The sequence below is a fragment of the Brachypodium distachyon genome, chromosome 5, assembly GCF_000005505.3.
Source record: "Brachypodium distachyon strain Bd21 chromosome 5, Brachypodium_distachyon_v3.0, whole genome shotgun sequence".
In the NCBI taxonomy this organism is placed as follows: Eukaryota; Viridiplantae; Streptophyta; class Magnoliopsida; order Poales; family Poaceae; genus Brachypodium; species Brachypodium distachyon.
The window spans coordinates 16,471,102-16,484,137 of NC_016135.3; the positions used below are offsets into that span (position 1 = coordinate 16,471,102).

At 42.8% G+C, this 13,036-nt stretch overlaps 2 protein-coding genes across 5 annotated transcripts; one reads left to right on the forward strand and one right to left on the reverse strand.

The window, feature by feature from the left end:
* The first annotated feature begins 2,854 nt into the window (after positions 1–2,854).
* Positions 2,855–3,982, forward strand: LOC106865637. Its single transcript, XM_014896142.2, has 2 exons — positions 2,855–3,218; positions 3,330–3,982. The coding sequence occupies exons 1-2, from the start codon at positions 3,107–3,109 to the stop codon at positions 3,548–3,550; spliced, it is 333 nt and encodes a 110-aa protein (XP_014751628.1). The 5' UTR covers positions 2,855–3,106; the 3' UTR covers positions 3,551–3,982.
* Positions 3,983–4,200: 218 nt separating this feature from the next.
* LOC100831604 lies at positions 4,201–9,776 on the reverse strand. Of its 4 annotated transcripts, XM_024456161.1 has the most exons (6): positions 9,601–9,776; positions 8,241–8,323; positions 7,114–7,252; positions 6,219–6,919; positions 4,808–5,823; positions 4,201–4,597 (listed from the first exon to the last, which is right to left on the reverse strand). In XM_024456161.1, exons 4-6 carry the CDS (start codon positions 6,804–6,806, stop codon positions 4,489–4,491), a joined length of 1,713 nt encoding a protein of 570 aa, XP_024311929.1. In that variant the 5' UTR covers positions 6,807–6,919; positions 7,114–7,252; positions 8,241–8,323; positions 9,601–9,776; the 3' UTR covers positions 4,201–4,488. The 4 variants fall into 4 exon arrangements, with proteins under 4 accessions (XP_024311929.1, XP_003579934.1, XP_024311928.1 ...); XM_003579886.4 differs by lacking the exon at positions 7,114–7,252; XM_024456160.1 differs by lacking the exons at positions 7,114–7,252; positions 9,601–9,776 and adding an exon at positions 9,471–9,490.
* Positions 9,777–13,036: the final 3,260 nt, after the last annotated feature.

Consider the following 13,036-nt stretch of genomic DNA (forward strand, 5'->3'; position numbering starts at 1 on the left):
AAGACCACCTGCTTTTGGTTGAAAGATAATAAAGCCAAGACTATACCCCCAGGAGTATCTACCGTCACCGTCCTGGCCACCTTCGCAGGGGGGGGGGGGGTGTCATTTAGGCCCCGTTTGGAACCAACGATTTTTATAGGATTCTCGTAGGATAGGAATTGTACATGAATATATTCCTTTGGACCATTTGGAACAATGGATAGGAAAATGTGCATTCCTATGGAACACTGTTGCTACAATGTGATTTTATAGGAAAGAAAACATCCACTTCGAGCCCATTTTTTTTACACGTGAAGCAACTCTGATTCACGGTTTCTACAAATTTCGTTCTTGCATTCCAAACGGTTTTTCTATCTCAAACCTATGTTTTCAATCCCTATAGGATTTCACATGCCTGTCATGCCAATTTCTGTATTTTTCCTATTACTGTGTTTTTTGAGCAGTGCTATGCATATGACACAAATCATACTATTTGGGTACACCTAGGCTTGGACCTCTGGGATAAGCAAATATCAATACATCACCTAGGCATCGGACAGAAATCGTACGATTTTTGTCGTACGCAGAGTAGTTCCGGTGTTTTTTCTATCCTGCGTCCCAAACGGGGCCTTAATGTGAATTATATAAAAGAGAGGTGATCAGGAGGAAAAAGTCTCTCTCTCTGATGTGACCGCCGACAACTTCTCGCTTTGTTTCTCTCGTTTTCTCATTCTCTCTCTGACTTTTTGCATGTGAAGGCTGGCACCTTTTTGCATGCGACGTGCTACCACATTTTTCTTCCCACTTTTGTATCGGTTCATTTGTAAGTACATTCTGATACATGATAAGTACTTTATTAATTTGTAGTTCGCGGCCAATTATGATGGATACATCAATGTACATGACAGATACATTTAGGTACATGATGGTACATCACATGTAGCTTAACAATTTTGAAGTTCTCGTCATATCAATACTTCGTACCATGTACATGAGCTCATAGCAGTACATCATGTATCACGACAAAAACAACAAAAAAACAAATAATAGTACATAGATCAAACAAAATTTAGAAGATACCTAAAGCACCGAGGTACACGAAAAAAATCTCAATTCAAAGAAGAAACCATAAAATCGAGTCCCACGGATGAATCCATCCATCCAAAGACAAACCCAACATACACTCCTCGATGGCGGCCAAGTCGACGGCCGGAGCGGCGGCGCAAGGCCGGCTGATGCGCTGAGGGCAGGGCCGCCGATCCGGTGCCAACATGGCAGAGGGCGGCTAGATCCGGCGCCAGCAGGGCAGAGGGCAGCCAGATCCGGCCCCATGGCATCTCTCTATCTCTCTCGCTTATACATGTTTTCTTTTGTACATGGGTGCCAAGCAGATATATTCCTTTGTACATGTTCGTCGCAAAGAAAATTGGAGGATAAAATAACCCTAAGTGGTGGTTCAAAACCCCCAATTTCATCGGTACAAAAACCCTCGAAATCAAACCTCAAAACATATCTAATCCAAGGCGATTCAACGAGGAGCATGCAGGGCACTTACTTATGTTTGTGTGAGCGTCAATCATCTCAAATCCACGGCGATCATCCGCCGGTTGCCATTGCCGCTGCTCAAGCTTTGGGAGGAAGAGGGCGAGTCGCGGAAGAGAGAAGAGAGGATGGGAACGATGGAGTTAGGGGTTTAGATGGGCTAAAGGTACAAATGTGCCGACATATCACTCAGGCCTAACAACAATCTTGATTTCTTTCGTTGAGTCATCCATCCCACACGACCAAACGGGTTTTTTAGGGGGGTTTTTTTGAGGAAGGGTTTTCTAGGTATTAGAGGGCTAGTTAACCGAAATTAGTTAGCTATTAGAAGTTGAAAACCAGGAATTTGGAGGCGAGGTTCGATTCCAACAATCTTTAAGAAGAATATATTTAAAACGGACCTTTTCCTTCTAAAACGCACTCACAGTACGTGCAAAAGAGCGTGGCCACTGCTCACTAGGATTCGAAACCACCGTGGATGTGAATGAATCCGTGTTCTCACTCACTGGTCAAACACTGCGTAATGTTTGAGAATTGAGATTTACAAAACTTTAGTTACCCAGACCACTTGGGCAGCTGGGCACGTTGCAGGGCGCGTTGAAATTTGACGACCGTGAGACGGAGATTGGAGAGGTATCGGCGGCAGGCAGGCGAGTGGAGATAGTCGCGTCGCACGGCACGATGCGCGGCACGTGTGGCTCCTCGGCTATCGGCGCACGCCGGCTTGTGTCGTCGTCCAACACCACAACAGGCAGGCAGCCCGGCTCCCGAAAGCCACCCACCGCCCGGCGCCGGATTGGGCAGCACGCCCACCCCTCGTGCTCCGGCCCGGCCACCACTGCTACCCCCAATGGCCTCCTGCCTGCAAACCCTGATGAGCAGGAGAAAAACAGGGCACCTTGCTCGTGGCAGCTGCAGGTCGGAAAAATAAATAAATTCGAAACCAACAGTTTGATGGCACCGTACCTGTACTTAGGCTCTAATGATCTGACTGTAACTTGAATACGGACTTAATAAACGGAGTTTGTTCATCTAATGATCTGATTGTAACTGAATACTGACTTCTTTTTTTTTCTGGAAGAACTGAATACTGACTTGATAAACGGAGTTTTGTTCATCAAGTGAAGCTTCAATCATTTGGCGGACAGATATTCCCAAATGCTGACGACGCTCATGACTCATGTAACTGGATTACTAGTACAATCAGTACTGATGAAATATGTACTGCAATTACAGTAGTAAAATCAATCAGACAGTGAGATGAGCTCTTGGATGCTCTCTTGGGTCGATACGTACGCTCCAGGCAGAACCACAGCCAGGCAGGACCTCAGATGACCCATAAAACAATTCCTAGGGTTCGTAAAACAAGATTAGCACGGTGGTACGGTCGTCAGGACAGATGTTCTCTAGGCTTGACCGCGTACCTATCCCTAGACCTAGCTAAAGCTCTAGCAAGCACATTGGGCATTACTGCCTTCCCTATAAAACCCAAACAACCCCGGCCAACCCTGCCCTTCTCTTCAACTCCTAGACACCAACAGTACTGCCGTCGTCACACAGAAACGCAGGAAGGAAAACGTTCGCCATGAGCTCCAGATCAAGCAGAAGCACCAGCACCGTAGTCGGTCTCCTTGTGGTTGCATTGCTCTTCTCCACGTTCCTCGCGCCTCATCTTCCCGCTGCTTCTGCTCGCCACGGTGAGTCCTGCGTAGTGTAATGGTGTTCTTTGTCCATCAATCCCCTTCTTGTCAATTAACTCGATTAAGCCCTGTGTGTTAATCGATTTGATTGTCCCCGGCTGGCTGCAGTGGCGGTGTTCAAGGCAAAAGATGATGCAACAGGACAGGCTGAAGCTGCCGGCGGCCGCTCGAGTCGACCGGGAAGAACTTCGACGGTGGAAATGCGCGGCGGCGACGCGTGGGCGGCGGCGGAGATGCAGGATATGCTCAAGAGGGATTACGCGTATAAGGCGCGCCGCCGCTCGCCGATCCACAACGACGAACCTCTGCAGGAGAATGACGAGCCCTGATTAAGCTTAGCCTTGATGCACACAGTACTCATGCAGCTAGGTACTGTACATAGTCAGAGGCTTGATTAGTTAGCTGGAGCCGCTCTCTGATTTACTAGTAGTACTACACATAGTTAGAGTTGCAGGCTAGCTTGCAGGATGGATAGATAGAGCTTAGTGCCTTAGTTACCCAAATATTATGGAATAGTGCAATGGTTTGGGTTGGCTGGATAGATTAGCTGGTCAACCTTAAGTTAAATATTAGCATCCAAGCTGGGCATCACATTTAGCCCTGATTTTGCAAGAACCTGAAAGGTTCGTGTGAAAAACGGGCAGTTTTGTGGCTGATGTTCACGCTTGGGGCTATGCTACCTTGTACTATATGTATGTCCACCAGAATCAGGCTTGCAACTTTGCATGCAGATATCAGTGAAAATATATATCCTCGTCTTATTTTGTTGCTTGCTCACATGCTGATCATGGCGAATTTACTGAACCCCTTTATCTGAGAGCGGGGTGCAGTCAACTAGTTTCGCAAAATCCAGATTACAAACAAACGCACTTTCAGGAAACTTTGGAAACAAGTTTAGGGACCAAAAACATAGCTACTGTCTCTTATCTAAAAAAAACAAAGTGTATAAGCAGGCTCAAGCCCTCAACCCTCCAGGGAATTCTCACCTACTGTGGTACTTGAACATATAATCAGACATGCTACATCAAAGCTATACCTTCATTTCTCGCTCACAATGCAAATTACAAGCCACTATCGAATCTGACAAGCCATTGACCTGCTATTGGTAAATAAAAGAAGCAGGGCATGTTGGGGAGAGAGGGAGCGCAAGAGGGGGGAAAGACATGATCAACATTTGAATGAATTTAACATGGCTATAACACAACCTCCAGGAGCGACGCAATGGGCTGAACTCAAACAGGAAAAATGCCGGAGCAAGAAAGCACATTCAGAATTTACAGCAGAGGACTCTGTAACCCCAGCCTCGATCTCGCCTTAGACGCCTGCGGTCTGCTTTCGCCATCCTCACCGGACTATTGTTCCACTCTGTCTGCAGCCTGTCGATTGAGAAGAAAAACATTATAATTTACAATATCCTGTGCTCCTGCTCATATAAAAATTATGCCTGATGGTTACCATACTACAAGAGACAGATGTGGTGATAGCCCCTCAGATAATTACACACTACACAATAACAGTACAGAATAGGAAAATAATTGTACCTTGACAAAATGTAATTGGGGGGGAGGGGGTGTCTGTTCACTTACACTGGGAATGCGAAGGACCGAGTACTTGTTGTGCTACTGTCTGAACGAAGAGAAACGTTGCCTATGTGACCAGAGGGCGTTAGCGGATCTGACGTGATGCTAGGCCCGGAGAAGCTTGATTCAAATGGGTTGCGAATAGCGGTACGAGCCGACAACTTTGCACTATCAGGTCCATTTTGTTGAACTGTAGACTCAGTTTGTGCAAGCACGGAACTCTTACTGACGGTGTTGTCCTCCGTTACATTTGTCCCATCCTCCATGCCTCTTGGGTTAAAATCATGTGCATCTTGGACAGTATCATTCTCACATTTTTTATGGTCCTCACTCTTGACATCACTAGGCTCTGAACTGCTAATACCCGTCCCAGGCGATTCGTCAGTTCTCATCTCGCTAGCGAGATCTTCTATTTGATCATTGCTCTCTTCAGATGCTTGGACATCCAACCTACTTGAACTTTCTTCTATAGAATCTAATCTAGTGTGCTTGATTCTGCTTTCATCTGTTCCAATAGAATCAAATCGTCCTGGTGCGCCGTCGATGAGATCACTGAAACTATCTGTCTTTTCAACACGACTCTCTCTTTGATCATCACTCTCTTCGGATGCTGGGACACCCAACGTACTTGAATGTGCTCCAACTGAACCTAACCTACCGCCTCCAATTCTGGATTCAGCTGTTTCAACAAAATCAAATCCTCCCAGTGCACCACCATTGAGGAGATCACTGAAACTATCTGTCTTTCCAACAGGACAGATGGGGACTACAGAAACATCATCAACGAGTGTAGGTAGAGTGTACTTGGGTTCCCATGTATCCTCTAAAGATCCATAGGCAATAAAAGGGTTATAGTGATTAACTTGATTCGACCCTCTCTCATCTAATTCTCCACCAACACCTTCTTCAAGGATTGATGCTGAGAATCCATCAGCAGTTGATTCAACTCGTAAACCATTGAGGCTACTAGTCTCAGTTGCAATTTTAGCTGCAGTTTCACGACAATCATTTGTTGATAAAACCTGTAATGGCAGTAAACATTCTGAGTGGTACAATAGCAGAAATAATTGATATAACTGCAAGTAAATAGTCCTGATTTAATATTCAATCTCTCATTTGTTGATACGAATAAACGCAGATGAGATACCAAGGCATTTCTTAGAGAGAACCAAAGCATCATATTAATTAATCATATCAACTTAAATTTACCAATAATGGGCCACCAAACAACTATGATAGATGTTATAGCAAAAATGAAATTGAATCGGCGCAAAAGCGCTAGTGTAAATTCCAACTCTTAATTAATAGAATCAGCACTGCCGTTTTCGTCAATAAATAATAATTGAACAATTGAACAATTGACGTGGCAACCATACATTTAATAGATGTACTGGTAATACTGCAAGTAGCACCGTACCTCATCAATTGCTTCTCCATCACGAAATGGCTTGTGACTTTCATCGGTCTCTGAAATTTCAGTGCCCACCTGCAGGTACTGTCTTGCAGCTTCATAACTTACTAACTGTTCAGGACTTAATTTCTCATTGTTTAGATTGGTCAAGTCATCTGTAGTATTTTTGCCTTCAAGTTCACGCACTTTGCAATAAGAACATTCTTCCACGGTAGTATCATCAGTAGCACATGCCTCATGTAGGGTAACCATTTCTGACTTCAATTCATGTGCAGTTTTCACAGAATCGACTCTTATTTCTTCCATCAGATTACCATTTCTATTGCTCATTGAAGAATCAAAGTTTGGGGACACCTTTTCACTTACTACCTTTTCTGCTGAAGCCTTCTGATCCGCAACCACCCCATCATCAATGCAGACATCCTTGACAAAATGGACACCATAATCAGAAGAAACCAATGCATCTGGCAGGTTGATCTCAACAACGTCCTTGTCATAAGAAATATCTTCGATCCGTATTTGTCTGGTTTTGCCTCCATTCTGATGCTCAGCCTTCACAAAATTACGGTCTGATGGATTTGTCTGTTCCACCATTTTATCTGCCAGAAGATTGTTCTTAGTTTCCCTTTCAACTTCATCATCTACTTTTGGGCCACCATTGGATACAAGCTCATGAAAAACATTACTATGGTAAGGCCTTTCATTATCTGCACACAGAAATCAAAATTATCAACCATAAGAGTGCAAGTGCGAACAAAAAAGGAGACTATTTGACAAGTCAATAATTGTACCACATTCAACACTGATGGTTTGTGATTTGAACAGTCAAACAATTACTACGACTGTAATAGATCTCAAATGGACAAGAGATACTATTACAATAGAATGAACAAAAGAGAACCTGTGCACAGTCCGTTTGTAGTTTCTCTTTCATTTTAGTTGTAGTGTCGCTTTAATCATCTGCAGACATTAAAATTTTGATGCTATGTCTCACAAGTCACAACTCTACTATCTTGTTAAACCTTAAATGCACAATGTATCTGTGAAAGAGACAATGCTGTTAGCTTAGTTATGCGGGATGCTGGTAGTATTGAAAGAACAAGACAAACACAAAGGAAATCCCAACCCAAAATATCAATTTTGGCATGAAAATTGACAAACTTCCTACCGAAAAAGATGGATCTAAGATCAGGTCCCAGACAAATAGATAACTGCCTTCAGTTGCAAAAAGACAACAAAGAAACTAGTTGAAACCGGATACATAATGAGGGTTTGAGTCCCTGTTTCAAATCCTCTTCAATTCGGATTTAGGTGCCTATATTCCCCTTATCTGAAAAGAACATAGTTTCCCACCAAACAAAGGAACCTACTTCCTCCAAGGTATTCTTGAAAAAATGGGTACATGATGAAACCTTCTTTAACAATTATATTACAGCAAAATAGAAAAAAGTATGCATAGCAAAGTCATTGAGTAATTAGGTGTTTTTTTTTGACTGAAAACTGTAGGAGAGACTCCGACAGTAATTACGTGTTTCATTTACTTGCCTCATGGAGTAGCAAAGTAAGATCTAAAGCAATGAGTCAAGTATTTCTAAAAGGGGATGCTTGCTGACCAGTGGGTAGATGAATGATTCAGAGGGTGTTAAACTGTTGATCACCACAAGTCGAAAGTTCACCTCAGAGCATATCTCATGCCATGGTGTAAGAATAAAAAGGCTACTATAGTAAGGTACATTTCCCTACCCTCGGATCAAATTTAAAATTCAATTGGTATAACAAATTCATGTAACATAGCAGGTGTGATCATCTCAGCTAAAAAACTAAGTGTGATCTTTAGCTTTCCGTCAATTGGCATCTACTTTACTGTTTTAACGAAAGTCCCTGAATATATGACTGCAATTCATCAAATCATGTATACCATTCTAATACATACAAAGCTAACCTCTATGGGACTCAGAATGTGCAATGCTTTAGCGAACACAAATTGAATGTCGAAGATGACGGGTGAAAGAGGAAGGCCTCGCTTACCTATCTTCATGATCTGCACGGTATGTGCTCAAGGCCTAGCCATGCGTCAGGAGATGCCTTTGAGAACAGAGCTGGCTGTTTCCCTGCCAACAATAATAATAATAAAAGATCCACAAGTCAATGCTCCATCAGGGAAAAAATCACGCCTGCCTCTTGTCCAGCAGATCGGCGAACGAAAAGCTCTTAACATCTAATGATATTGCCGATGTCCATCCATCGACAGACAAATGCCGTCCTTTGCGTAAACTAGATTCGTTCCTCGACGAGAAAAGAAAAAACATTGCAGCATCCTGTTAAAACCAGGGACTTTACACTCTAACACACAAACATACACCCAAAAGTGAAGAGACAGGAAGAAGAAGAAAAAGAAAAAGAACATTGACGCAACAAAATAAACAACCTCACAAAACATAGTAACGCTTGCTTGCCTAGAAAGGGATCTGGAGATCAAGAGAAAAGGCAAATTGCACCGACCAAAGAAACCGACTGACAGTGGGCATTTCTTCTTTCCTGGGAGAGAAGCCAGTTTCCATCGGCACACTCACGCAGAACACGGCACCAAACAAGCCACTGCTAGGTGCTTTACACGCGGAGCAGAGACGGACAAGAAGGGGGAAAAGAACAAAGTATGGCAGATTACCGGCGTGGGCAAGCAAAGGAAGGCCAAAACTTGGATCGAAAGTTGGGAACCCAATTCCAACATTTCCAGAACAGACGAACACAGGTGACGGCACAACCGAGCCCAGAGCAACGGCACGAGCAGCCACGAACGCACCAATGCCAGAGCATCAAGCTACTGATGCGTCGTTGGTACTTTACCTGCGCGCATCAGGCGGTGTCGTAGTAAATACTCCTGCTCTACACATGAGTCAGGACTGGCTGTGCCGTCCCCACTGCAGTAACTACATGCAGGCAAGAACCACACAACAAGGAACAGCAAACAGGGAGAAGAGGAGGACTCCGGGAGAAAGATTTTACTACCCAGTATTTCTTTTCCTCACTCTTTTTTTTTTGCTGGTGAAAAGATCGTTGCCTTCGCTCCTGTTGCGGAGCATAGACATCAAACCAGTTCTTCCAAATGGTACACCGACAGTTCTATCCTGTTCCGGATGGTATCTTTGCCAATCCGGATCAAAATTCCAAAATCGAGAAAAAAAAAGGAAAAAGAAGACCGGCGCAGATGAAACAGGGCAAGATGCAGAACCGACCATGAAAGACTCACTCACTCACATGGAGAACCGATAACGGACGGAGGAGGAGAGCACCATGGGAAGAAGAACAAGGAGACGAGGTGAGGGACTGAGGGGACAAGAGAGGGATTGAAGAAGGATCAAGAACTGAACTGAACTGACTGACTGACCTTTTCTCTTACGGATAGCACCGCAATTCTCCTCTCTGCCTCGAGCAGAAAATCCGGGAGAATCGCCGGGAGCAGCGGGGGGCCGGCGAGAGTGGGATCGCCGCGACGAGCCCGAGGACCGAAAGAATTCCAAGATGTGTATAAAAAAATGTTTTCGCAGGGCGGAGAGGGTGGAGACTTAAATAAACAGCGTGAGAGGGGCAGAGAGCAGTGCAATAAATTTTGATTAGGTGGTGTCGTGTCTTTACACTTGCGTCCCTCTGCTGCCTTGCATCGATTCAATAATAAGGACATGGGAATTTTCTAAGGAGCCTTTCTTCACGGTAAACAAAAACTTTCAGTCAGATTTTCATCACACCCCTAAAACATTGTTGGTGACGTGCAGGTGTTGGTTGGATACTTTATAGCCACCCTTTTTGCATTTTGACACCCTTGCTATGTGACATTTGTATTCCCCCCCCTGTTCTGTTTTATTATGGGCTTTATTTTGTATATATCTACAAAGATACACTATATCTTCCAATGTTGCCATTATAAAATAGTAAGTGTATACAAACTGAATAATGAACGTTCAAACAAAAAAAAGTTGTCATTGGGTATAATGTGAACCATTTATTGAGAAGGAAATACTTGCTATATATCTGAAGATTGCATTTCCTTGGACTTCTTCAATAAGATCATGCAAATCTCATCTGAAGATAGCGATATAGATGATCATTGCTTAATCTGTGTCCACGTTTATGGTAATCAGAAACAACGTTGCTTAGTACGTACTTGCTTAGTACGTACTGTATCATTTTTTGAGAAGGAAATATTAGTATCTAAAGATAGCATTTCCTTAGATATGTTCAATGGAATTATTCAAATCTCATAAAAAATGTCAAGGTAAATTTCAGTGCTTTATTCCTGCACACATTATATGGAAAATCATGAAAAAAAATATGATTTAATGCATGCCATTTATTGATAAACAAATAATAATATTTAAAAGATATCATTTTCTTGGACTTCTTCTATGGATTATTTAAATCTCATAAAAATGTCAATATATTCACGTTTATGAAAAAGAAACATGATGTGTATACAACTTTCAATGTGACGATTCATAACTTTCAACTATCGTAAAATCAAATTCTCAATCCTTGATCTACAACTTTAATGTCACACCTACAAACATTCAACTTTCAAATTAAATATCTGACTCCAAAAGACAATTTCCAAATTCAAAACTCAAAGTTTCAACCACAAAAAATAGCAACTTTAACAAACTTTGACCTTTAGAACTCAAAACGTGAACCCCAAAACTACAACTCCAGACTAAAAAGTTGGCCAAGCTTTCAAGCACAAAGCTACGAACTTTCAACCGCCACGACATTCAGCCTAAAAAATCAACAAAATAAAGAGTTGCATTTGTTGCACGGGGTTGTCAAATAATTATAAAAATCAAAAAAGACCAAGAAAAACTACTGGATCATCCCTCCTAGGTTGCGCGATGGGAAAGGGTAGAGGGTAGCCAACAATATAAGTGTTAGGAAGGGGTGAATGGATGCACACACCATCGCCGCATCGTCTCGCCCTCCCATCTCATCAAGGACAGTAGCAACTCGAGGGTGAGCGCTCGTGTGGGTGGAGGATAAGCATCACCTAGAACTGCAAAATTGTGACCCTCGGGGTACCCTTTGACCCTCCTTAGTTCAACCAAATGAATTAAAATTTTAAAATGATGCAACTTTTTGAAAAACTAGTTCATTTATTTAAACTAAGCAGGGTCAAAGGATGCCCAGAGGTTGCACCCCTAGCATCACCATGTGTGAGATTCTTAACCAAGTGTCATTTAACAGCCAACAAATAGTCGATCTTGATACCTTTGAACACGGCCGCAATTAATACGACTACCAGTTTGCTTAGATACAGTAAGGACATACTCCTTCCCTTTCGGTTTATCAGGCCCATCTTCAAAATTACAATTTACCGTTTTGGTATATTAGGTCAAGCTTTGTATTGAGAATTAATTGCACAAAAGATCCCTCCTCAGGCGACATTGGACGACGCGACGTGACACTTTGTTAGTTTGCTGCATGATGGCAATAAAGGTTGCATGTGAGCCGTTATTGTTTGCGAATAAATCGCCCACCAATCTTTTTACTCATCCGGTGGGCGCATGGGTAAGGACGTTTTAGTTTCACTAGATATGGCAGTTACACCTCACACCGGAGCGATGTGCGAGAATCACGTTGTCTTCTCCCGCAATTTTTCAGGAGAGAAAAGCATGCGACCGTTGGGCAAGTTAGATTCAAAATTCGCGATACGCTTTGGTTACAGTAAAATTAATTATGAGCTAATAATGCGAAAGGGAGAAAGTGACTCATCCTATGAGTTGTTTTATCATCGACTCTACAAACAACTCTAGCTAAGGATGCAGTCGGTGCATGAAAAATACCAAACAAGTCAATGAAAAAGATATTAATTTAGAAAAAATCGGAATGAACCAAACAGAAACAAGAGACAACTCAGCAGTGTTTAAGTAGTACCACTATTCTAAAATCTAACCTACCACTATGGGCCTGACATTGGTTATAGACACAATTATCAGCTCGAGGAAAACAAAATAATCCAAGAATGCAGCCATGTAGGTAAAATGTACTCCTAAACTCTGTTCTAAGAATATAAACCAGAGGAAGATGCATGTAGAAATGCATGGGCACATCACCGCGTCTCGCACACATATTCGTGTGTCCCAACACAAACAAATACGATCAATAATCTTCATTTGATAATTAAGTACTCCGTCCGATCCATAAAAAATGTCTCAGACTTAATACAACTTTTTATCGAGTTAATGCAAAATCTGAGACACTTATTATGATTTTGATGGAGTAAAGTATTTATGTTTCACCATTTTCCTAACTAAGGGCCTAGATAGTTAAACCCCCTCAGTTAAAACCATACTTGACCAAATCTACCATTCGTTTCTTTTTCTTTTACTCTTTCAGGCAAAGGATCGCACGCAATCAGAAAAGCAGAGACGACTCTCTCTGCTTTGTGTTCCTCTTCAAAAAAGAAAGAAAGAGCAGAGACGACCATAAAAAAAAAAGAATGCAGCGGCCTTCCGGAGATCCTCAAGAAACTCGTCATCATTTTTGCGGTGCCCCCAAGGAGCTGGGCCTCTTCTTTGGCCAAAAAGAAATAGGAGATGATGGCATTGACTTGTGCACCTCTAGGCAGAGAGGGGTAAACCTGGATGATTGGCTGCTGCAGGCAGAGGCCACTACGGGAAGCATGGGTGGCGATGGCATTGCGCTTTCTCTGGGACTCATCCGTTTGACCTCAGACGGTTACCATGATGCGGAGTGGCAATTCGAGTTGCTTTTTAGTGTGCTACAGCCTACAAGGCAGTTTCCACGGTAGAGATTTTGGACCAGAAGCACAGCGTGCA

Coding starts and splice junctions, on each gene's coding strand:
- LOC106865637 (XM_014896142.2), top strand. CDS start 3,107: ATGAGCTCCAGATCAAGCAGAAGCACCAGCACCGTAGTCGGTCTCCTT. Junction 3,219..3,329: donor CGCTGCTTCTGCTCGCCACG/GTGAGTCCTGCG, acceptor GGCTGGCTGCAG/TGGCGGTGTTCAAGGCAAAA.
- LOC100831604 (XM_003579886.4), bottom strand. Junction 5,824..6,218: donor ATGGAGAAGCAATTGATGAG/GTACGGTGCTAC, acceptor CTGCCATTACAG/GTTTTATCAACAAATGATTG. Junction 4,598..4,807: donor CGGTCCTTCGCATTCCCAGT/GTAAGTGAACAG, acceptor CTCAATCGACAG/GCTGCAGACAGAGTGGAACA.